This window comes from Moschus berezovskii, chromosome 1 (assembly GCF_049115385.1).
Source record: "Moschus berezovskii isolate FMDL1 chromosome 1, NW_MosBer_1.0, whole genome shotgun sequence".
In the NCBI taxonomy this organism is placed as follows: Eukaryota; Metazoa; Chordata; class Mammalia; order Artiodactyla; family Moschidae; genus Moschus; species Moschus berezovskii.
The window spans coordinates 92,408,440-92,434,062 of NC_142460.1; the positions used below are offsets into that span (position 1 = coordinate 92,408,440).

The following is a 25,623-nucleotide window of genomic DNA, read 5'->3' on the forward strand; positions in this document are numbered from 1 at the left end:
CAATTGGTCCCCTCCTCTGGATACCCCTTCACCCAGAGCCCTTCCTCCCCGTACCCACCCAGTCCTACCATGGCCTCCACAGAAGGACCCCCAGGGGCAAAGAGGGCAAACAAGGCTGCTCGGAGAAGTCCCCTAATCCTGCTCCTCTCGCCGTCAAGGCTGACCTTGGGACACCCTTTGGAATAGTCTTGGGACAGGTCTGCAACCTCCAGACACCCTCTCCCCTGAATCCACCCCTCAGCGCCCCCAGCTGCTCCTTCACACTACTGGTGCTCCTTTCACTCAACAGCTGGGTCTGCCTTTGCTTTTACTCTCCTTTCCCCCTGGTACTGGGACTCAGAAAGACCTTGAGCCTCTGGTGGGACTTCAAGGGAATAATTCAATCATAGACAATTAGGGCTTCCCTGGTGGCCCAGTGGCTACAAATCTGTGCTCCCAGTGCAGGGAAGCAGATCAATCCCAGGTTTGATTCCTTGTCAGGGAACTAGATCCCACGTGCCACAACTAAAGCTCCCACATGCTGCAACTAAGACCTGGTACAGCCAAATAAATTTTTTAAAAAGAAAAGCAAATTAAGGCTAGTTTGATGGGGGAACCCTTTCATAATGTATACAGATAACAAATCATCATGTTGTATACTTTAAAAGTCTTATAATTTTACTTGTCAATTATGCCCCAATAAAACATTAAAATAATATTAAGGCCAGAGCTTGAGAAACTGGCAGGACCTGAGGAGACAGAGGCTCAGCCAGGCCCAGCACTGCTGAGGCCAGGGAATGAGAGAGTTCTCCACAGTGGGGCACACCCCAGGCACAGGAGCTGGGAGATACCCTGACAGGAGGTGAGAGAGTGCCATGGGCAGAGTATCCCTGATTCAGGAGGAGTCTGGAATGTGTCTGACACCCCAGATCGAGGGTAGAGAGAGCTCAAGAATGAGCGTGTGGCCAGCAGAGGAAAGGCAGCTGAAGACAGACGGGCGGCGCCTTCCCTCCCTGAGATGGGTGTGCGCCGCCCCCGGGGAGCACCCTGGGGGCCTGGCTGTGACCAGAGGCCCTCTGGCTGGAGCTGGTACTGAGGAGCCTCCCGGTGAGACTGGACGGTAAGTCTGGAAGGGCGTGGACCTTCCACCAAACCCCAGGGCCCAGTGCCCGAGACCCCACTGAGCAGAAACAGGGTGGGACGGAAACCAAACAAACTGCTCCTTTAAAGCCACCTGAAATTCATGTTTCAGGAATGTTTGATTTGGGGCTTCTCTTTCCTGCAGCAGGATATTTAAACAAAACAAATCTTTAAAAGCTTCAACTCCAAAGCTCAGAGCCCTCCGTGTGCCTACTTCTGGTCTCTGCTTCAGGAACAAACCGCCTTTACTTGTTGGTCTGGATTGTCTCCAAGGCAGCTGGAGCCCCTGGACCAAGGTGGGGGCAGCCCATGCCCCTGCCGAGGGTTCACAACCAGACTTTTCGGCCTTCGAGAGGCTTCCTTGCCAGGGGCTCAGCGAGGCTGGCAGTTGGGGGTGCCAGCTAGGAGCAGAAAGGGCCACATCCCTGCCCCAAACCCAAGTCCGGCCAGTTCTTCCCTAGGGAAGAAACTTGGTGAGGAAGACAGCGAGCTGAGAAGTCACCCAGGGAACGTGATCCAGGCTGGGTCTGTCTGGGATTGAAAGAGAGGTGGCCCATCCTCAGTCCTGGCCACTTCCAAATGATCCAAACCCAGAGCCTGAAGAACCAGCAGAGGAAGTAGAGACAGAGGCCGAGGTGGGGGTTACTCCTGCCAGGCTCCCCAAGCCCAGGCCTAGCCCTCACAAGGCTCCCTTTACAGTAGCCCCACACCCGCGGGGTTGTGGCGGGTGTGAAGAAGTGAAAGTTCAGAGCGTCTTCCAAGCACTGGAGGCAGCCGGGCTTCTGCAGGTGCTGTAACAGCGGTGACGACGAGAGGCCAGCAGCTTTCCTGTCACCAGGAAGCACAGGGCCTGCCTTCCAACCCCGCTCTCCTGCCGTCCCATCCTGGCATCCCACTGCCTGGCCAGGAAAAGAGCAGGCAGGAGAGTGTTCTTTCCATGCTGTGTCTGCAGGGGCTGCAGAACAGATACCTAGGGACAACTGTGTAGAAGACTTTCCAGCCTAGATAGCCAAGGGTCCTGCCCAGGGATCAGTACTCCTGTTAGGTGACCTAATGCTCCCCACTTCCCCCGACTAGGGGACAGAGGAGGCTCAGGCAAAGGACCCTAATGGGTCATTGAATAAGCCCTGCCTAGGGCCCAGTCTGCCTTGGGGCTTGTACCCAGACCCAGGACACTTGTGCCTGGCCACTAAGTCATAGACTTCCAGGAAGGCAGGGCAGGAATAGCCCCAGGGATCCTCCAGAAAGCTCTATCCTTATAGATAGGAAGAGGGAGGCCCGAGGACTGTCCACGGTCACGCCGACAGATGTAATTGCAGCATCTTCCCCACAAATCATTTTGAGGATTAAATGAGTTAATACAAGCCAAGCACTAAGCCTATGTTAACATCAAACTGATAGTTATCACTGTCATCACTTTCGTGATTTTTGTCTGTGGGAGCAAAGTTATTATACCAGATCTCCAGAAGATAAGTGCCCTTCCTGTTTACAGTCCAGGCCTCTGACCCACGGGAGTGGTGGGAAGCAGGAGACAGGGACCCAGTCTCGCCTGGCCTCTACTTAGCTCTATCATCCCAGGACAAGCCCTGCTGAGCCTCTCTCCAAGTGCCAGTGTCTTGGTTTTCTTTTCACCGAGAAATAAGCTAGACATTCAGTGTGGGGATATCCCTCCTAGTGTGGGAATCTCCAATTTCAGCAGCAAAACAGTCCCAGCAGCAGCAGAAGTAGCTGGGGGAGCATGTGCCTGGCTTGGAAGAGGAAGCCCCGGTCAGAAACAAAGTTCCCTGTGCAGGCCCTGTCTCTGGCCTGGCCCAGAGTTCTAGAGGCTTCCATACCCAGGCCCAAGGGCTTCCAAGAATCGCATTTGAAAATTATTACTTGAAAGCTGTCAGACAGTTTACTTTCTGTTCCCAGAAGCGGTCGTCCAAGAAAGGTGGTGAGGGGTGGAGAGAGACAGGCAGAGTCATCGTAGGGAGCGCGTGTCAGACAGTGAAGGGAGGAAGAGGGCGGGGAGAGGGGACACGGAGTGGAAAGGCGAGAAGAGGAGAGGCACAGACAGACAGGGACGGACAGGCCGGGAGGCGACAGGCAGAGCCAGCGGGAGCGGCGGGCGGCGGCCCTGAGCGAGGCTGGGGGAATAGGGTTCAGATGACTACAGCCTTGACTTCCTTCAACCCAAGACACCGCGCAGCCTCGAAATAGATGCAACAAGGTGCTTTCTTAACAGGAAACCCCTCAGCCTGTGCGAGAGTACAGCCGTTGGGGGGTGGGGGTGGGGTGATCTTGCTGTTCCCTTGAACATGCTCAGCCCACACCTCCATTTCCCTTTGGCTGGGGGATGCAAACATGCCTTGACTTTCTGTAACACAAGACCACAAACCTCCTCTCCCGACACACTTCTCTTTTGCTGCCTGGCCACTAGGAAACCCACATCCAACGGCAGCCCCAGTGTTGGTATCCCCAAGGCCCCAGCAGGTCATAAAGTCCTAATTCGGGCATCACCTGGATCCTATTGTGGGGATGATCACTACACTGATTAAGCACCTGCCACGTGCCAGCGCCAGGGTCAAGCTCTCCATGTGCACTGCATGATGAATCCTCACAGAGGCACAATAGAGGCAACGAATCATCCCATTATACGGTGGGCTGGCCAGCTTCAGAGCCCACGCCTCAGCCACTACTCTGAACTGAAATAAAGTATAACTGGCAACCCACTCCAGTGTTCTTGCCTGGAGAACCCCAGGGACGGGGGAGCCTGGTGGGCTTCCGTCTATGGGGTCACACAGAGTCGGACACGACTGAAGTGACTTAGCAGCAGCAGCCTAGGAAGCACAGCGTCATGACAAAGATTAAATAAGGAGCGTTGGCCCTGCCACTTAGCAGCTGTGTGCCCTCGGGGAAGAGATTTGTTTGCTCAGTCAGTTCTGGTTTCTTCAACTCCACGGTGAGAACAACAACTCCAGAGGGTTGTTGGAGGATTAAAGGAGATCATGCGAACCAGCTTGCCCAGCTCCTGGCCCAGGGAGGCTCAGTAAAGGCTTGTTTCCCAGGACAGGTCTGGCAAACCGTCAGCCCAGCCCCCTCCCTCCACTGCGTTCCGTGTGCAGGAACTGGAGGAGGATGTGGTAATGGCTGGAGCGTCGCCTGGGTGCCCAGGAGCCCAGGAGGCTCAGCCAGCAAGGGGCACGCCCTCTGGGAGGTATGACTCTGGCTCCCCAATTCCAGGCTTCGGCCACCTCCTCTGCCCTATCTCTCCCTGCCCTGTCCCACCCTCAGCCACTGGCAGGGCCCCCTTGGGTGGGGCGGGCAGGGCCGGGCGAAGGCAAGGCATCAGGGTGTCATTATCGCTCCCAACAGAGCTGTAGTCAAGAGTTAAGCCTGCCTTCTTATCCGGTCCCCAGGCCCTGCGCTGACATGTCCTGCTGTCTCTGCGGGGCTGCCCAAGTACCTCCTCCTCCAAGGTTGTGACCAGAGCAGGAACAGGAGGGGCAGCCCAGGAAACGGAGAACACGTTTGGACAGAGACATCCCATCCCTTCTCTCTCTAGTGAAAATGTGTGAAATTGAGGGTGCAGGGGCAGCTGGATGAAGTAAACCCTAAGGCCCTTCCAGCTCTAACAAGTTAGGACTCTGACCACTGTGAGCTAGCCATGATGGTCCTCCCTGTTTACAGACGAGGGCCCTGAGGCCAAGCAGAGGAAAGAGGCTCACTCCCATAGCACACTAGTTGGTAGAAGAGCTGAGTGACACCCAGGTCTCCCAACTGCTGGTCCAGGGCTCTTCCCACCCCACAAGCCCTGACCTTCTAGAAGGTCATGGAAAAAAGGTGTAAAGATGAAAAGGGGGTGTCTGCTTCCAGGCTCCCCCTCCTTCCTTTTGTTCCAGGAGTGGCCTGGAGACCCCACAGAGTGGCTCCAGACATGTGGGCACCTGACAGCCCTGCAGGGGTGGGGGTCACTCCCTAGTTCCTGTCCAAGGGCCAGGAGGGACTGCAGGGCTTCTGGGCTGCGTGTGGAGAGCTGACCCTGTTTTCAGACCTGGTAACACCCCTCCCCATGTCAGTGGGCCAAAGACTGTGAGGGGTGTGTCTGGGAGTCAAAGGCAGGCTCAGCAGAAATGTGGAGAAGGCAGGAAGGGAAGCCCCCAGCCTGGCAGAAAAGAATTTTTGAGGGTGCCCAAGGCTTGGGCAGAGAGTGTAGGGGAGTCAGAAGAAGGCGTGAGCCAGCTCCATGAACACCCCTCCATCCAGGCCTTGACTCAGGTTCCCGAATCCTCTCCCTCTCTGGTGGAGGCTTGGACCACCCTGAGGACTCCCATTTGGGAGGAGGACTGACAGCCTCTCCTCACTGCTGGGCAGCCTGGGCAGAGCTGTGCTCTCAGAACACACACAAACAGGCCCCTCACACAGATCTGTGCGTCACATACACACCTGGGGTCTGGGGCTCAAAGAGTCTCAAGTCCTCGTCCCCACACATGTGACCATGCACCGTGGGCTTCCCAGAAAAGGACGGCTGTTTCAGCTTTACTTGTAAACATGGCCCCTGAGGACTTTTAATGTGGCCGCTGAGGCCTTTTACAACAAGGTTAAAACTGGGCTGCCTTTTTGTAAGATGGTGAGCACCTTGCATCCCTCCCCAGAACCCAAGGTTAATTCTGAGAGCTGAGAAAACAAGGGGGCTTAGGACAGGGGAGACCCTGGGACCAAGGCAAATGGGGTGAGATAGAACTGGAGTCTCTGGGTTGAACGAGGCTGGCCAGGAACCCAAGAGCCAAAGCCAGAGGGGTGGGTGAGGCTGGGCCTGGGGCGGAGGAAGAGGGAAGGGCAGCCTCAAAGGGGACCCAGCTTAGAGAGAACTGGAGCCAAGTCCTGAATCGCAGGTCGCCCACCTCCCCATGCTGGGCCCCCAACACACAAACAGGCATGCACACACAAGTGCGTACCTTCACGGGGCCCTGGGACGCGCATCCAACCCTTCCCTCGCATCATCATCCCCACACCCCCTTCACCTGGATACACGGGTGGTAGGAAGCAGTGTGGTTAGTGCCCATCCTGAGGGTAACAGAACCCTCTCACCCCTTTACCTCCCGGGATGAGGCAGGGGGAGGACCCACTCCCAGTCGGAGGGCCAGCCCAGCCTTCACGGTAGGCACCAGCGAGCCGGCTGAGTCAGGTCCAGCTCGGCGAATTCTCAGACGACGGGCGCCCCCTGCAGTCAGACAGGGGTGCAACAGGGCAGAGGCTGGGACTTGGGCGGACACTTCCTGCATCGCTGCGTTTTCTCTTCCATCATCTTCAGCCCTTTCTGTGGTTGCTATGGTTGCCCCATTTGAAGAATGACAGCAATGTTGAGTGTCTTGCCCAAGGTCGCAGAGCCAGTGAGTACTGGACCTCGGCTCTTCCCTCCGGGGGGCTTTGTCCCAGCCCTTCAGAGCCCGCCCCCTTCACACTCCCTCGCACCTAGGACAGACAGTGCAGCAGGCAGTTGTAAAAGGTAGGCAAAGGGTATTTAATGCGCTTGGGGTCTCAGTACTCCCTCCAGGGGAGTGGGCGAGGGCAGGCGGTAGGGCACAGGGTCTTCACGAGAGGCTCAAGAGGTGAAGTTCGGGTGCAGGGACTCCTGGCATCTCTAGGGGCTAAAGGGCAAGAAGTAGACGGAGCCTCGTCTGGGGGCCTCCCGCAGCCGGGGCAGCGCTGGGCTGGCGTGGAGCTGAACACAGAGCGGGGGCGATGGGGCTGTCCTCGAGCCCCGCCCCACAGCCCATCCACTGCGGAGCAAGACTGCCCAGGCCACCGCCCGCCCACAGGCAGGGCACAAGGAGGGGGCGGCAGGGTTCCTGGGGGGCTGTGGGTTACCCACCCCAACTTCATCCCTAATGCTCCACTTCCACATGATTCATAGACCCGGTTTCACAGTAAAAGGTGTCTTTAAATAATGGAGTCCCACACCACCATCCCCGCCGCCCCCCGCCCCCGCCCCGCCAATGGTAAACCACTGGACTAGTAATTCTCATGAAGAGCAGAGGAAACTGAGGCCCAGAAAGTATAAGTGACTGGCCCAAGGCCACGCAGCAAGTGAGCGGTGTGGCCTTATCCTTGTGGAGTCCAGGGACCCCTGGGGTATTCTGGAGGTTTGTGACTCCACTGCCAACACTCTTCAGGCCTAAAATCCCCCTCCCTCCAGCTGAGTGTTCCAGCTTCAGGGCCAGCCCAACACCCACAGTCTGCAGACGCCCTCTCCCAACACACACACGTGCACATACACACACTCACCTCCTGGAGGACTGCAGCCTCACCGCTCCCTGGGGGACCCTTCCCTGGTTTGTAGAGACCCAGAGGTTGAGGCTGGGGGGCAGACCCAGGCTCAAGGGAGGCGGGGGGACTGAGCACGGAGGGGCACGTTGGGAAGCGCGGGGTCTGTATGGGCACCCAGTCAGACCCCACCACTCTCTGCAGAAAGACAGCTTCGGCCATATACCTGGGGAGCGACAAGCCACATGCAGGTGGTCATGGCCTCCTGGCCTGGTCCCTCTCAGTCTGGGGGGCACACAGCCTGGGCCTGGCCCTGCAGGGAGCTGGCACCTGTCTCCTCCAGGCTGTAGTGCCCCTTCTAACCACTCTTCTTGGGGCCAGAACCCACAGAGGTAAGGAGGGGGAGGCTTCAGGGGCTCCCACTAGGCCCTGGAGAAAACTCCGAAAGAAGAGGAACAGTGAGCGTCAGGGGCCAGGAGCTATGCTAAGGGGCCAGGGGAAACCATCCAGCTTCACCCCACCCCACCAGCCCCAGGGGCCATCACCAGGCCTCTGCCTTGCCAACTCACTTGGGTCCCAGTGGTGCACAAATTGTTAAATACCAGTTGCTGGCACAGCCGTGGTCGAAGGGGTTGTATCCCTGCAGGTATCGGCACTGGTGGGGGTGAGGACAGGAAGAAGAGCTCAGATCCAGCAGGATGGGGCAGGCCACCCATACCAGGCCCTCCAGTGATGGTCAGCTCAGCCCGGCCTGGGGCTGTGGCCAGACTCCAAAGACAAGGAGCTGGAGGGTCGAGTAAAGCGTCCCACAACCCACTGGTGAGTGGCTCTGGCACCACACCCACATCTCCTGCCTGCCCAGGGGTCCTCCCCCATCACCTGTAACCGATTTTGCAGTCTCCTCCCCTTCTGTCTCCCCTGGCTACACACTTCCTCCTGCTGTCTCCTTCCAGATACACTTTGGATCTTCCTTTTGCTGTTAAACTGCTCCGAAGACAGTTCCATCCTTGCTCCTTCAACTTCTCTACTTTCCCACGTCTTTTTTTTTTTTTTTTTCTAAAATCGTGCCTTCACTGAATTTCACTATCTGGAAGGGTGGTTTATTAATCCAGACTGCTCCCTTTTACAGATGGGGATACTGAGGCACCAGATGGCTAAGTAACACAGCCAAGATCTCCTTGCTGGTATGTTGTGGAACTGTTATTTGAATTTATGCAGTCTGGCTGCAGAGCCTTTGTGATCTAAGCAAGTGGCCCAGCAGAAGTTGGAGGTAGGAATGGAATGAAGTTGAGGTGTGTGAAGAGTGCCTGAAATGGGTTCTGGTATTGGGAAAGAGGGCTTCCCAGGTGTCACTAGTGGTAAAGAACCTGCCTGCCAATATAGGAGATGTAAGAGACTCAGGTTCGATCCCTGGATCAGGAAGATCCCATGGAGGAGAAAATGGCAATCCACTCCAGTATTCTTGCCTTGAGAACCCCATGAACAGAAGAGCCTGGCGGGCTGCGGCCCACAGTGTCACACAGAGTCGCACCTGCCTGAAGTGACTTAGCACGCATGCACAATAGAAGAGCCCTGGCTGGTGAATCAGGGTGCAGACCACATCTAGGTTTCTTAAGGTTGGATATCATGGATTGAGACAGCCCCATCTGAGCAGTGGAGGGAGGGCAGGCCTACGGCCTGACTTGGGCTGTAAGAACCACAGGATGTGGGAAGGGAGAATGCTGCCCTGGAGAGGCTGAAATGAGGGACTGAGGCTAGAGAGAGAAGGCATGAAGACCACAGGGGGCTGATGAGTAAGGGCTGTGCAGAGGAGTCACACATGAGCTGAGAACCAAAAATGGGTGGAGTGGCATGATTAAGTGTTGACTGGAAGGATGGGAAATGGTGGGTAAACAGGTCTCCTCCGTGTTTTCAGCTGTCTCAGTGTCTCCAGCTACTCCCCCTCAGTGATGCAGCCAACTACAGGCTTCCTAAAGCAGGCTTTGATAAAAAACTAGTGCCACGTGGAAGGAATCCCATGGTAAGGGATGTTTACTTTACCACTCCGAGTAAACACAGTACTGAAAGTCCAAGGTAATGCAGGAAAAGAAAAAGAAATAAAGCCATACATGTGGAAAGGAAAAAATGAATCATGACATAGTTTTCTGTGTAAAATCAACAAAAAAGCTATTAGAACTAATAAATGAGTCTAGAAAAATTGTAAGGCTCAAGACTAATACACAAAAATCCATTGTATTTTCTTACAGTAATAAACAAATGGAGGGATTTCCCTTGTTCCAGTGGCTAAGACTCTGCATTCCCAATGCAGGGGGCCCAGGTTCAATTCCTTGTCAGGGAACTAGATCCCACATGCCCAAACTAAGAATTTGCATGTTGATACTAAAGATCCCATATGCTGCAACTAAAACCCAGTGCAGCTTAATTAATTATTTTAAAATACAAATGAAAATTTAAAAATTATAACACAAAAAATGAAATGTTTAGAAAAAGGTCTAACACAATGGATTCAAGATCTATATGCTGAAAATTGACACTAATGAAATAAATCAAAGAAGCTCTAAATAAATGGGGAGATATACAATGTTCATGGATTCAAAAACAGTATTATTAAAATGTCAATTTTCTAAATCGATCTTTAGGTTCAAACAAAATCCAAATGAAAATCTCAGCAAATGCTCTTATAGAAATCGACAAGTTGATTCTAAAATTTATATAAATTTAGGCAAGATTAGTCAAGGTAACTAGAATAACCAACAAAACTTTGTAAAATAACAAAGTAGGAGAACTCACATTGCATGATTTCAAGACAATATAAAGCTGCTAAGAAAGACAGGGTGGTATTGAGTAAAAAAAAAAAATCAAGAGTCCAGAAATACATCTTCGCCTGGATAGTCCATTGTTTTTTGACAGATATTCAAAGGCAACTCAATGGAAGGATAATCCTTTCCAAAAATGGTGCCGAAATAACCCATAAGCAAAAAAAATAAATCTTGACCCATACGTTGTATCATATACACAATTTAACCCCAAATGAATCATGGTCCTAAATATAAAACCTAAAACTATAAAATATCTAGAAGAAAATATATGAGAAAATCTTTGTGACTTTGGGTTAGGCAAAGATTTCTTAGTTACATACCAAAAGCACAATCCATAAAAGAAAAAACTGGTAACATAATTCATCAAAACTTAAAACTTCTGATCTTTGGAAAATACTGTCGAGAAAATGAGATGACAAGCCACAGATGTGGAGAAAATATTGCAAAACACATATCTGAATCTTGAATATAGAAATTGTGAAGTGAAAGTCGCTCAGTCAAGTCCAATTCTTTGCGACCCCATGGACTATAATACAATCCATGGACTTCGGCAGGCCAGAATACTGGAGTAGATAACCATTCCCTTCTCCAGGGAATCTTCCCAACCCAGGGATTGAACCCAGGTTTCCCACATTGCAGGCAGATTCTATACCACCTGAGCCATAGAAATCTTAATACTCAATATTAAGAAGGCAAACCAATTAATGGTCAAAAGACTGGAAAAGACTTTTAATCAAAGATATAATGACGGCAGGACTTCCTTGGTGGTCCAGTGGCTAAGACTCTGTGCTCCCAATGCAGAGGGCCCTACCAACATTCCAGACTCATCCCTGGTCAGGGAACTGGATCCCACATGCCACAACCAAGAGTTCGAATGCTGTGCAACTAAAAGATCCCACAAGCCAAAAGGAGATCTAACGGCTCACAAACCGCAACTAAGACCCGGGGCAGTTACGTAAACAAATACTTCAAAAAGATAAACTGATGACAAGAACATGAAAAGATGTTCAAAATCATTAGTCATCAGGAAAATGCAAATTAAAACCACAATGAGATATCACTATACATTTCTTAGATAGGCTTAATTTTTTTAAAAATGACAATGCCAAATATTAATGATGCAGAGCAACTGGGATTCCTATACGTTGCTTATGGAAATTGAAGTAGTACAGCCATTTTGGAAGACAATTTGGCAGTTTCTTATAAAATTAAACATACAGTTACTATATGACACAGCAACACCACTCTTTAAGTACATATCCCTCCCCCCCAAAAATGAAAACTTGTATTCACATGCCTATACACCAACATTTATAATGGCCTCATTTCATTTCACTTTAGTCGCTTGGTTTTGTCTGACTCTTTGCGACCCCATGGATTGCAACACACGAGGCCTCCCTGTCCATTACCAAATCCCAGAGTTTACTCAAACTCATGTCCATTGAGTCAGTGATGCCATCCAACCATCTCATCCTCTGTTGTCCCCTTCTCCTCCTGCCTTCAATCTTTCCCAGCATCAGGTCTTTTCCAAAGAGTCAGTTCTTTGCATCAGCTGCCCAAAGTATTGGAGTTTCAGCTTCAGCATCAGTCTTTCCAATGAATATTCAGGACTGATTTCCTTTAGGATGGACTGGTTGGATCTCCTTGCAGTCCAAGGGACTCTCAAGAGTCTTCTCCAACCCCACAGTTCAAAATCATCACTTCTTCGGCACTCAGCTTTCTTTATAGTCCAACTCTCACATCCATACATGACTGCTGGAAAAACCACAGCTTTGACTAGACAGAATTTTGTTGGCAAAGTAATGTCTCTGCTTTTTAATATGCTGTCTAGGTTGGTCATAACTTTTCTTCCAAGGAGCAAGTGTCTTAATTTCATGGCTGCAATCACCACCTGCAGTGATTTTGGAGCCCCCCAAAAGATAAAGTCTGTCACTGTTTCCACTGTTTCCCCATCTATTTGCCATGAAGTGATGGGACCAGATGCCATGATTAGTTTTCTGAATGCTGAGTTTTAAGCCAACTTTTTCACTCTCCTCTTTCACTTCCATCAAGAGGCTCCTTGGTTCTTCTTCACTGTCTGCTGTAAAGGTGGTGTCATCTGCTTATCTGAGGTTATTGATATTTCTCCCGGCAATCTTAATTCCAGCTTGTGCTTCATCCAGCCCAGAGTTTCTCGTGATGTACTCTGCATATAAGTTAAATAAGCAGGGTGACAGTATACCGCCTTGACATACTCCTTTTCCTATTTGGAGCCAGTTTGCTATTCCACATCCAGTTATAACTGTTGCTTCTTGACCTGTATACAGATTTCTCAGGAGGGAGGTAAGGTGGTCTGGTATTCCCATCTCTTTAAGAATTTTCCATAGTTTGTTGTGATCCACACCGTCAAAGGCTTTGGCATAGTCAATAAAGCAGAAGTAGATGTTTTTTTGGAACTCTTGTGCTTTTTTCAATGATCCAACAGATGTTGACAATTTGATCTCTGGTTCCTCTGCCTTTTCTAAATCCAGCTTGAACATCTGGAAGTTCATGGTTCATGTACTGTTGAAGCCTGGTTTGGAGAATTTTGAGTATTACTTCGCTAGCATGTGAGATGAGTGCAATTGTGTGGTAGTTTGAACATTCTTTGGCATTGCGTTTCTTTGGGATTGGAATGAAAACTGGCCTTTTCCAGTCTGTGGCCACTGCTGAGTTTTCCAAATTTGCTGGCATATTGAGTGCAGCACTTTCACAGCATCATCTTTCAGGATTTGAAATAGCTCAACTGGAATTCCATCACCTCCACTAGCTTTGTTTGTAGTGATGCTTCCTAAGGCCCACTTGACTTTGCATTCCAGGGTGTCTGGCTCTAGGTGAGTGATCACACCATCATGGTTATCTGAGTAATGAAGATCTTTTTTGTACAGTTCTGTGTATTCTTGCCACCTCTTCTTAATATCTTCTGCTTCTGTTAAGTCCATACCATTTCTGTCCTTTATTGTACCCATCTTTGCATGAAACGTTCCCTTGATATCTCTGATTTTTTTGAAGAGATCTCTAATTTTCTGGAAGAGATCCTAGTCTCTCCTGTTCTATTGTTTTCCTCTGTTTCTTTGCATTGATCGCTGAGGAAGGCTTTGTTATATCTCCTTGCTCTTCTTTGGAACTCTGCATTCAAATGAGTATATCTTTTCTTTTCTCCTTTGCCTTTTGCTTCTCTTCTTTTCTCAGCTATTTGTAAGGCCTTCTCAGACAATCATTTTGCCTTTTTGCATTTCTTTTTCTTGAGGATGGTCTTGATCCCTGCCTCTGGTACAATGTTACGAACCTCCATCCATAGTTCTTCAGGCACTCTGTCTATCAGATCTAATCCCTTGAATCTGTCACTTTCACTGTATAATTGTAAGGGGTTTGATTTAGGTCACACCTGAATGGTCTAGTGGTTTCTTCAATTTAAGTCTGAATTTGGCAATAAGGAGTACCTGATCTGAGCCACAGTCAGCTCCCGGTCTTGTTTTTGCTGACTGTATAGAGCTGTATATTGTCACCCTGCTTATTTAACTTATATGCAGAGTACATCATGAGAAACGCAGGGCTGGAGGAAGCACAAGCTGGAATTAAGATTGCCAGGAGAAATATCAATAACCTCAGATATGCAGATGACACCACCCTTATGGGAGAAAGTGAAGAAGAATTAAAGAGCCCCTTGATGAAAGTGAAAGAGGAGAGTGAAAAAGTTGGCTTAAAACTCAACATTCAGAAAACTAAGATCATGGCATCTGGTCCCATCACTTCATGGCAAATAGATGGGGAAACAGTGGAAACAGTGAGAGACTTTATTTTGGGGGGCTCCAAAATCACTGCAGACGATGACTGCAGCCATGAAATTAAAAGATGCTTGCTCCTTGGAAGAAAAGCTATGACCATCCTAGACAGCATATTAAAAAGCAGAGACTTTGCCAACAAAGGTCCATTTCGTCAAAGCTATGGTTTTTCCAGTAGTCATGTATGCATGTGAGAGTTGGACTATAAAGAAAGCTAATCGCCAAAGAATTGATGCTTTTGAACTGTGGTGCTGGAGAAGACTCTTGAGAGTCCCTTGGACTGCAGGGAGATCCAACCAGTCAATCCTAAAAGAAACCAGTCCTGAATATTCATTGGAAAGACTGATGCTGAAGCTGAAACTTCAATACTTTGGGCACCTGATGCAAAGAACTGACTCTTTGGAAATGACCCTGATGCTGGGAAAGATTGAAGGCAAGAGGAGAAGGGGACCACAGAGGATGAGATGGTTGGATGGCATCACTGACTCAATGGACATGAGTCTGAGTAAACTCCAGGAGTTGGTGATGGACAGAGATGCCTGGTGTGCTGCAGTCCATGTCGCAAAGAGTCGACACGACTGGGCAACTGAACTGAATTGAACTGAATGAGGATAATGGAGACCTCCTTTAAAAGGTCCCACGCATGCACTGCAGCACTGAGTGCTCCGACCCTGCAGTAGGCTACCACTGACCCACGCCTCTGCCGCAGACTCCTGGACACTCACAGGCAAGTCTGGGTCAGGTTCTTGTGGGGTCACTGCTCCTTTCTCCTGGGTCCTGGTGCACACAAGGTTTGTTTGAGCCCTCCAAGTGTCTCTGGCGAGTATGGGGTTTGATTCTAAACGTGATTTTGCCCCTCCTACCGTCTTGCTGGGGCTTCTCCTTTGCCCTTGGACATGGGGTATCTTTTTTTGGTGGGATCCAACATTCTCCTGTCCTGCCTCATTTATAATCACCAAAACCCAAAAACAATACAAATATCCTTCAATTGGCGAAAATGAGTAAACAAGCCGTGACACACCTGTATGATGAAATACTACACAAATAAAAAGAAGGAAACTCCTGACATGGGAAACAACCTGGATGAATCTCAAATGGATTACGCTGAGTGAATGAAACCAGACTCAGAAGGCTATGATTATATTCATATGAAATTCTGAAAAAGGAGAAACTATTGGGCTAGAAAACAATTCTGTAATTGCCAGGAGCTGCAAGTTGGGAGAGAAGTGGACTACAAAAGTCCATGAGGGAATTTGGGGAGTGAGGGGAGGGTGGATGGAGCTATTCTAAATCTTGGTTATGGCAATGATTACAGAACTGTATGTTTTAAAAAACTCATACAACTGTGCACTAAAAAGGGTGACTCTTACTGTGTGTAAAGAAAAAAGTCCTATCAAGGTTTCCATGTTTCCACTGCACCAAGATTAAATTATGCACCTGACTTCTTTGCCTTTTAAATCTGGTCAATCCCAGGCAGATCACTTGATTGCGCATGCCACACCTGCTGCAATTAGAAGTGTTCCTCATCCTCCTACCAACATTCCACAGACTTTTAGGCTTCCGTGCTTTTTTGCAATCTTTGCTCCTCACAGCAATGCCTCGCCTTCTGCCGTCCAAAACCGCCAAGTGGCACGTCCTACTGAACACCGCGGTCCTCAATGAACAATCAGTGCTCTGAGTTTGTGCTACACAGTGTCGGCAGGCCCCTCTCTCGGCGCGTTCGCTGGTGTCCGGTGAGTTACTCTGATTTCCGGTTCCTAGTCAACACACGCGAAGGATGCAGCCTTACTCGCCTCTACGCCCATGGCTCAAAATAATGCGCGCGCGGCCTAGCACTCACTTGTGCACCTTCGACGCAAGAAGAGTGACTACCGAGCTCCGGAAGGAGGTGCGATGTGAGCTGAATCTGCATCTGGAAGGGCTCAAGAGGCACCTTCGAGACTGCTCCGACCATCAAAGACCAGGGTGATGGAGAAAGCGGAAGGTGCGGAAGCCCGGGAGGGGTAAGGTGACCACCCACAGCCCGATACCATCACGGCGCCCCGCTCGTCCCCACGTACCTTGCCCTCGTAGGAGCGCTTCGCCGCGCTCACCGACATGGCCTGGATCAGCAGCAACAGGAAGAGGGGCACCAGGAAGCCGGCGGCGGGTACAGCAACCAAGATGCTGCACAGCAGCTAAGGAGCAGCGCCCCAGGACAGACCTCCTTGGCCCCGCCCCACCAACCCCCGCCCACCCGCTCCCTGCTCACCCTGCTGCCAAGGGCCCGTGCCACCTCTAGCATTCTCCATCCTTGACCCCTTCGCAGTTCCTCCTACCCCCACCCATCTCTCTGACCCTACCTACACGCACCTCGTCCCAGACCGGTCCTCTCAAGCGGCTTCACCGTCTAACCCTGCTCACCATTAGCTCTGCCCGCCCTGTGTCCCCGCCCCTCTGTCGACAGGTCCTCACCACCCTCACTGGGTCGTGGGTCCCCACAGCCCAGCGGATACGCGATGGCCTTGTCCATGGAGAAGGATAGGTGGGTCGTGCGCACCAGGAAGATCAGGCAAGTGACCAGCATGGCACCGGAGTAGAGGCATAAAGACAGGACAAGCAGCATGAAGAAGCGGAAGTTGCGGTGACCGATGCAGTTATTGACCCACTTGCAGTGGTGGTCAAAGTCCTAGGCAAGAGGGAGAAGGCTCAGGCCTCGACCCAATCTCTGATCCAGGCTCCATCGCCCCCAAATCTTATGTGCTCCCTCTAAACCACCTGCCCTTGACCTCACGAAGTGGCTCCCATTCCTAGGGAGAATCTGAGCCTCAAAATCCTTAACCCTGCTGGCATTCCCCCAGTTAGAGCACCGCAGGGCTCACAGAGCTGCACATCATGTCAAGAGGCTTTGGAGACAGGACCTGCCTGGTCTTCTCTGGGGCAAATCCTGGTGTAACTTCAGACAAGACATAGAATATCTCTGGGCATCTGTTTTCTCATCCATTGGATGAGCCTAATAATAACACCCTTGCCCAACCAGTCTCCCAGAGTTGTAAGGACCAGTTAAGACAGCACATTGCTCAACTGTTGTAGACTGTGCACTCAGAACCCAGGAGACCAGGACACCCCCTGGCCTAGACATTAAGAGGCAGGATGTTCCCCTGGCTGGTCCTGCAGCCTGCCGAGGGCATTTGGACATCCAGTGTCATTGAGCCCTGGGAAGAACAGCGGTGTCTGACCAGGCCCAGAATAGATGTGGATGCCCCTCTACAATGTCAGCACCAATGCAGGAAGGGGCCAGCCTCCCGGAAAAGGTGCAGGCACAGAGTCAGTGATCTGCCTGAGTGGTCAAGAGTGGCTGGGAATTACTGCCACCTTTGGTCTTCAGCAGTCCCAGAAGTAGTTTCACGCCCACCACTGGCCCCCGTGTGAGTAGGCCTTCTGCTCCCAGACAGGTGCTGGAGAGCAGGTGGGCAGGAGGGGGGCGCTTACCTCCACACAGATGTCGCACCAGGGACAGTGGTAGGTCCGGGGCGGGCGGTGGAAGCAGCACTTTTGGCACCACTGCAGACGGAAGGCCCTGTGGTTCACCCACACCACATGTACCATCAGGGGGCCCTGTTCATTGGATCCTGGCATGGGAAAAGGATTGAGCAGCAGCCGGAGGCCCTTCCATCAGTCTGCTGCAGCAGAAGGGTAGAGGCGGGCAGCCCCACAGCATCCCTGGGCTCAGGAAGCGTGGGAACCAGGTGGCAGGGGAATCTTTAGTCCCCACTGAGCAAGCTGGCCAAGCTTAGAGAGGCTGGCAGTCACAGGGAGAGTGGGTTTCCAACCTGAGGAGTTCTTTGTGAACTCAGGCCTTCGGTACTGTGACCGATGCTTTACGGAATTTGTGTGGTAGGGAGGAGGAAGAGAAGACTGAGTGGTTGTGAAGAGCTGGCTTCTCTCCCAATAAACTTCTGCCCTGGCCCTACCCTCCAAGGAAACTGGAAAACCTCCAAGATTCTGTTTTTTTCACACTTCCATGACTCAAGAAATGAAGTGGCAGATGCGGGGCCTGAGCAAAAGAGGACGCGGGGCGAGGGCGCCCTGAGGCCCCAGTGGTGGTGGGGGAAGATGGGAAGAGCACTTTAGGGATCACCCCTGCAGGCAGGCGCCCCAGGGGGCCAATGTCTCACCTTGATGCAAGATGCCCGGGTCTGAGAAGTTGAGTGAAATGAGACTGAAGAAGGTGAGGATAAAGAGGAGGCCTGTAATGACGGGAAAGACCCATTCCCCATTCTGGGCCAGCCACCTGCAACTGAGACAAGAGCAGGACTCAGCCCTGAAGCTCCATTTCACCTAGTCAGCACCCACAGACCATAAAACCTGCTCTAAATATCCAGGCTTGTGACAGACCCATAGAGACTCCACCAGTCACCCTGTATTACCAACCACCTGAAGCTCCCAAATGCACCAAGCCCTCTATACCTCTAATACCATTCAGTTCCCTTTGCTAGAACATCCTGCCTTCCCGACCCCTCCTCTGCACTCCCCCTGCCTCTGTACTATCATTATCTGCTTTCCTTTCTGTCGCTCTGTAAGAAACCTGATAGCTTGTGTGGGAAACTTACGGAAATGCGAAGAAGAGGCCACTGAAAATGACCAGCAGCACCACGTTGAAGGCAGCAAATAAGCTTGGGAGGACCCAGGGGAGCGGGGCCTGAGGTGGGGGGTGAGGCTCCTTCATGAGCGGCATGGCATCCTTCAAGAGCGGCATGGCTGGACCTCCTGTGCCAGCAGGGGGGATGAGAGTCACCAGACTCCCTTCCCACTGCTGGCTCCGGGAGCCCCATGGCCACAGCAGCCTTGGAAGCCACAGCCCAGTGTGGAAGGAAAGGAATCCCAGTGTGACATCACAGAGGCTGAGGAGAATGGGGCCAGCGGCTGTCCAGCACAACTGTCTGCAGCTAGTGACCATCACTCCTGACAACAAACCACATCCCTGCTTGTGCTGGGGACTGAGGGGTCCTGTCCCTGCAAGGTTGGCTTCAAGCCCACGTGAGATTAGAGAAGCGTGGGGAGGAGATGGGTGATACTGCTCGCCCTTTCAGGATCCGTGCTCATCAGAGGAAACAGTGTTCATCGTTCTGTCTCCATCTGTTCCTTTTTTGTTACAAAATCGCACTTTGGAAGGGGAGGCAGCTAAATCTTCCCTTGTTTCCAGAGTTGGCTTCATGACACAATTCTGGTCAGTGAGACAGAGGAGATGTTGCAGGGTTTCTGGAAAGGCTTTTGCTTTCCTGATTAAAGGGGAAAAAGACACAGTTGGTGCAGTTTTGCCCCTTTCTTCCTGTTTTGAACCTAGATGTGCTGGCTGGGTCCACCTCAACCCACTAGGCAGTAAGTCAACATGGGGCACACACAGAGCGACAGTAATGACACTGAGTCACTGCCCCAAGCCTTGAACCACCTCCCTCTGAGCTGCTTATTATGTGAGGAAATGACTGGGTTTTCTGTTACATACAACGGATCCTTGCATTTGTTTTAGCCACTGAGCATCAGAACCTCCCTGTGTTTGGAGGATTCCCTGAGCTGTAAGTCTTGATGAAGGCAAAGACTGTTTCTCCAGCCCAGCTGGACCTGAAAATGCCAGACACCCACATTGGAAACCTCTCTGGCAGCTAGCACACAGGCCCGCGGCTTGGGTGCCTCAGATTAGCCTCAGAACTGAGGTCACCACCAACCAACTGAGGAGGCCACTGAGATGAAGTAACTGTCTTCTTAAAACTTAGACTGTGGCCTCTGCTTAGAACCCTCCAATTGTTCCCAGCCCCCTCAGAGTGAAGTCCAAAGTTCTTGCCATGGCTTCCAAGGCCCTTCCTGATCTTTCCCCATTGCCTCTGACCTCGTTTTCCAACACTCAGCCCCTTACTCACTCCACACCAGCCAGGCACACAGGTTCCTCAAACACACCTGGTATATTCCAGTCCTGGGTTCTTCACACTAGCTCTTCTCTCGCCCTGGAATTCTCTGCCACATATATTCTCAGGGCTTGCTCCCCCGCTTCACTGTGTTCTCTGCTCCACTGGCGCCCTCTGCGGTTATCCAGACGCCTGCGTCTCCAGCTGTTTCTGCAGAAACATTGGACTTGGGGCCAATGAATGTGAATATTTAAAACATATTTTGCATAATTTACAAGTGCTTTCTAGAGAGTTTGTACCCCTTTATACTGCTATTATGAGCATACCGATATCATAATACCTACACTATAGTTAGATATTAAAGTAAAATTGTTTCTCCAGTTTTATAGATGACAAATGATAACTTGATCTTTTATATCTCCTTAAATTACTTGTGAAATTAAATATTTTATACATCCATAGATAATTTTATTGTAGTTTTGTGAATTGCCTTTGTACATCTTTTTCTTGTTCACATTTCAAATGTGGAAGTATTTTTCTTTGTTTTTTATTGTGGTAAATATACATAACATAACGTTTATGTTATGTATAAACCATCAGTACTATCCACTCCAGAACTTTTTCATCATCCCAAGAGGAAACTTTATACCATTAAACAATAACTCCTCACCACCTCCCCACAGTTCATGGTAACCACTGTTTTACTTTCTGTCTCTATGAATTTGACTATTTCTCACAAAAGTGGAATCATACATCTGTCCTTTTGAATCTTCCTTATTCTACTTAGCATAAGGTCCTCAAGATTCATCCTTGAGCTTTAGCAGTCCTGGAAATTGGTATGTTGTAACATGTATTGGAATTTTGCTTTTTAAGACTGAACAATATTTAATTGTATGCATATGCCACATTTTGTTTACTCATTCACCTGTTGATAGACATTTAGACTGTTTCCACCTTCTGGCCTTTGTGAATAATGTTGCTATGAACATAGGTGCACAAATGTTTATTCAAGTTCCTGCTTTTCAATCTTTTGGGTATATATCCAGAAGTGGAATTTCCAGGTCTATGGTAATTCTATGTTTTGTGTTTTGAGGAACTGCTGTAGTATTTTCTATTATAGCTGCATTATTTTACAGTCCTGCTAACAATGGACAAGGACTCCAGTTTCTTCACATCCATGCTAACACTTTTTGTTTTCTTCTATTTTTGTTTGTCTTTTATAATATCTATCCTAATGGGTATTGGGCTTCCCTGGTGACTCAGAGGTTAAAGCGTCTGCCTCCAATGAGGGAGACCTGGGTTCGATCCCTGGGTCGGGAAGATCCCCTGGCGAAGGAAACCCGGTAACCCACTCCAGTATTCTTGCCTGGAGAATCCCATGGACAGAGAAGCCTGGTAGGCTACAGTCCACGGGGTCGCATAGAGTCGGACACGACTGAGCGACAGAACGGAACGGGATGGGTATAAAATGATATCTCACTGCGATTTTGATGGAAGTGTTGGTTTTTTTTTTTTCAGATTTGCAGGAGCTCTTTTATCGTAAAAATTCTAGCTGTGTTTATTACAAATATGTTTGCAGTTTATTGTCTTTTAATTTTGCATGCAATGTTTAGTGTAAAGTGTTTGTTGTTTTTATGTAATCAAATCTATGGGTCATTTCCTTAGCGTCATTTTACCTTATTTTCCCTTCTGTCTGATATTTGTATTTCTTGTTTTCTTTTTCGTTTAACTCTTAAGCCCACCTGAAATTAATGTCAGGGTAAGATACTAGGTGAAGGTCTAATCATGTTTTTTCCCCACATCATTATAATCAATTGTTCCAGCATCATTTATGGAATAAATGTTCCTTTCCCTCTTATGACAGATACTAAGTTCTTCATACATACTAAGATGTGCAGGTAACTCTGTGAGGTGCCTCCAGAACCCTCTCAGGAATGAAGAGCTTACTCCCCCAGCAGCTAGAAAACTGCCTCAGCTTTGGAGATGGCCTCCCCTAAAGAAAATTGCCTCACCCAGGGTCCCACCTCTTTTCAGGGACAGCTTGCATCCAAGGAGTGGTCCAACATAAGGATATAAAGGTCCAGATGCTTTTCCAATGGAAGACAATTCTGAGGAGCCATCCTAGCCCCCATGTGACCTTGGAGGAGGCTGAGGCCCTTACCACAGATCAACATCTCCCTCTGCTCAGCCTTGCTTCCTTCCCTTCCTTCTTTCTCTCTCCTTTCACAGGTGTTGGTCCCCAAATCATTCCCTAATAAACACTCTATGTCTAATCTCTAGAGTTTGTTTGTGGACTTTTTGTTTCATTGATTTACTGAATTCAGCACCATGTATTTTGATGTTTGCAGTTTTAGGATCCGGGAGACTTTTTGCATTCTTAGTTGTCATCATTTGACTCTCTAAACTTATTATGTTGTGTAGTAAATGAAAACATCAGAACACAAAAATATTCACTAATGAATGAGAAATGAGGCCCCACTCAAACATCACCTTTCATTTAATACTAGCGTCTTCCTTTTCCATCTCAACTGTAATGCAAAACAATGCCAAGTTCAAGTACAATGACAACTTATTGCAAAGTGACATTTAAAATCTTGCAAAAGAAGTAGCATTTTATGATGTTGATTGAAGTTATACAATTTTTGAATTTTAAATTTAAAAAAAAATCATTTTATTGTGGTAACATCGGTTTTAACATTATATAGGTTTCATGGGTAGGATATTGTATTCCCACTTCTGTATACACTATAACAGCCTTCCCAGGTGAGAATTACCAGGCCCAGCGGTAAAGAATCCACCTACCAATACAGGAGACATGGGTTCAATCCCTGGGTCGGGAAGATCCCCCGGAGAAGGAAATGGCAACCCACTCCAGTATTTTTGCCTGGGAAATCCCATGGATAGAGGAGCTTGGCAGGCTATATAGTCCAATGGGGTTGCAAAAGAATTGGACACCATTTAGCAACTAAACAATGGCACTTAAAACTAGCACAATATTGTAAGTATACTTCAATAAAAATATACTAATTTTAAAAAGAAAAAGCAATTGGCAAAATCCTTCCATGATTCCTTGACAGATCAGGAATAGAAGAGAACTTCGTCAATCTGAGGAAGGACATTTCTGAAAAACCCACAGCTAGTGTCATAATCCCACTCCAGTATTCTTGCCTGAAGAATCCCCATGGACAGAGGAGTCTGGTGGGCTACATTCCATGGGGTCGCAAAGAGTTGGACACGACTGAGCAACTAAGCACAGCATCATAATAGTGAAAGATTGAAAACTTTCTCTGTCAGATTAGGAAGAAGACAAGCACACCTGCTTTTGCCACTTCTGTTTAACACTGTATTGGAAGTTCTATAGAGCTATTAGGCAAGAAAAAGAAATAAAAGCATCTACGTTGGAAAGAAAGAAGTAAAACTGTCTCCATTTGCAGATGACACAATATTGTATATGGAAACACCTGAAGAACACACACACACACACACACATTCAATTAGAGCTAATGAATGAGTTCAGCAAAGTAGCAGCAATTTTCATAATAGCCAAATATGGAAACAAACCAAATGTCCATTAGCTTATGGATAAATGCCATTACCTGATTTTTTGAATGTGGTATATATCCATACAATGGAATATTGCTGCTGCTGCTAAGTCACTTCAGTCGTGTCCAACTCTGTGCGACCCCATAGACGACAGCCCACCAGGCTCCCCCGTCCCTGGGATTCTCCAGGCAAGAACACTTGGAGTGGGTTGCCATTTCCTTCTCCAATGCATGAAAGTGAAAAGTGAAAGTGAAGTCACTCAGTCGTGTCCTACTCTTAGCGACTCCATGGACTGCAGCCTACCAGGCTCCTCCGTCCAAGGGATTTTCCAGGCAAGAGTATACTAGAGTGTGTTGCCATTTCCTTCTCCAACAATGGAATATTATTCAGCCATTAAAAGGATGAGCACTGATACATGCTACAATATGGATAAACCTTGAAAACATTGTGTTAGATGAAAGAATTCAAATACAAAAAGACACATATTATACGATTTTATTTAGATGAAATGTCCAGAACTGGCAAGTTCATAGAGAGAAAGTAGACTAATGGTTGCCAAGGGGTGAGAGGAAAGAATAATTGAGAAGCAAGAGGTTTCTTTGGGGGATAAAAATATTCTTCAATTAGATTAATGGTGATGAGTGCACAACATTATGAATATACTACAATGCACTGAATTACTTTAAAATGACTGAGGTAGTGAACAATGTGAATTTTATCTCAATAAGAAGTATTTTAAAAGAGAAAGACTGGCCTTTGAATATCAAATGATTTAAGAGCCCTAGGGAAAAACTGATGAAATTTATGATTAGTTTGTATTTTTCAAAAATGACCCTTACACTGAGAAAGCCAGAACTGAAGTAATAAATATCTTATGTTACCATGTGATTAATTGAACAAAAATAAATAAATAAAGACTTCATTCTTCTTGATTCTAAAAATCAAGGTTCCACAGGTAGCAGTCCTAAATTAGCAAGAGAAGAATCTGATTGGCTGGCCAACCTCATTGTCCAGCCACACCTTAGCTATAGACAGACTGGCCTTAACTAATCCATGGGTCCCACTGTACAAAGATAGTCCCTTACAGACTCTGGGTGAGGCAGAAGCACCACTTGAGAGCTAAAGCCTTCCCTCTCCCCAACCACCTGCCCTTCTTCCTTGCATCACCATCCATCCTGAGGATTAGCCAGTCTCTCCTGGGCCTGCCAGCCCCTGCTCAGTGGCCTTCCCTCCTGCTCTTCAGACCTCCTCTCCTGCCTCCCCCACCTCTGCCCCACAATTCTGTCCCTAAGAAGTTTCAGAGAACATCCTCAGCATCCTGTGTTCTGCTCTGTTGTTTTTGTTGTTCAGTTGCTTTAGTCGTGTTTGACTCTTGGCCACCCCATGGATTACAGCACACCAGGCTCCTCTGTCCATGGGATTTTCTAGGCAAGAATATTGGAGTGGGTAGCCACTTCCTTCTCCAGGGGGTCTCCTCAACCCAGGGATCAAACTTATGTCTTCTGCATTGGCAGGTGGATTCTTTACTACCGAGCCACCGGGGAAGCCCTGTGTTCTGCTCTAAGGAAGTCTAAAGTTCAGGGCTTTGGATGATTAAGCTCAAGGCTTTTCGCCAGGGTAGGGATGAATGACCCAGGGAGCGGGGAGCATTCCTGTGGAAATGGTTTGAGGAAGCTGAGTCAGTCTGAGTCTTTGCTAGGGCAGGGCCCAGGCAACTGACCCTCTGGAGGTCAGCGCCCTTGTCTTACGGGTTGTGCCCTTATGTCCACTTCAGGAGGTCATTGGCCCCTGAGACTTCCTGATCACTGCATTGTCCTGCCCAGAGAATTGTACTTTAGGAAAAGGGTAACGAAGAGAGAGGACTCTTCTTGATCCTCAGGAGGTATTTTGAGGCGCTACTTGGGGACAGGAGTAGGGAGTGTTCTTGGTACTACATCAGTAACTGCTTCCTCTGACCACATCCACCCACCATCCCAGAGCAGGGGGAGTTTCTGCCTTCCCAAAGCTGACTCTCTTGACCCTCTACAGGGCTTTCATTGCTGTTGTTGTTTTACTATCAAGAACTTCATCTAAGCCTCAGCAGAGCCCCTAACCCGGGTCCCTTCTGCCTCTCTCCATATCACCATGTATCCAGCTTAGTGTCGTGTCATAACCCCTCTGATCCCATTTCCTTATCTGTAACATGAGAATAAAGATAACGTTTACCTT

General features: G+C 49.0%; 1 protein-coding gene and 1 long non-coding RNA gene across 3 annotated transcripts; one reads left to right on the forward strand and one right to left on the reverse strand.

The window, feature by feature from the left end:
* The first annotated feature begins 1,007 nt into the window (after positions 1 to 1,007).
* Positions 1,008 to 22,115, forward strand: LOC148778768 (uncharacterized). Its single transcript, XR_016037794.1, has 3 exons — positions 1,008 to 1,099; positions 8,498 to 8,552; positions 21,907 to 22,115. It is a non-coding gene; the product is annotated as an uncharacterized LOC148778768 (long non-coding RNA).
* On the reverse strand, positions 6,596 to 18,790 carry ZDHHC19 (zDHHC palmitoyltransferase 19). 2 transcript variants are annotated; one of them, XM_055401816.2, is made up of 8 exons: positions 18,583 to 18,790; positions 18,148 to 18,269; positions 17,462 to 17,601; positions 16,486 to 16,658; positions 16,051 to 16,156; positions 7,938 to 8,023; positions 7,390 to 7,594; positions 6,596 to 6,752 (listed from the first exon to the last, which is right to left on the reverse strand). In XM_055401816.2, the coding sequence occupies exons 1-8, from the start codon at positions 18,726 to 18,728 to the stop codon at positions 6,696 to 6,698; spliced, it is 1,035 nt and encodes a 344-aa protein (XP_055257791.1). In that variant the 5' UTR covers positions 18,729 to 18,790; the 3' UTR covers positions 6,596 to 6,695. The 2 variants fall into 2 exon arrangements, with proteins under 2 accessions (XP_055257791.1, XP_088693942.1); XM_088837816.1 differs by having other exon boundaries at positions 6,671 to 6,826.
* Positions 22,116 to 25,623: the final 3,508 nt, after the last annotated feature.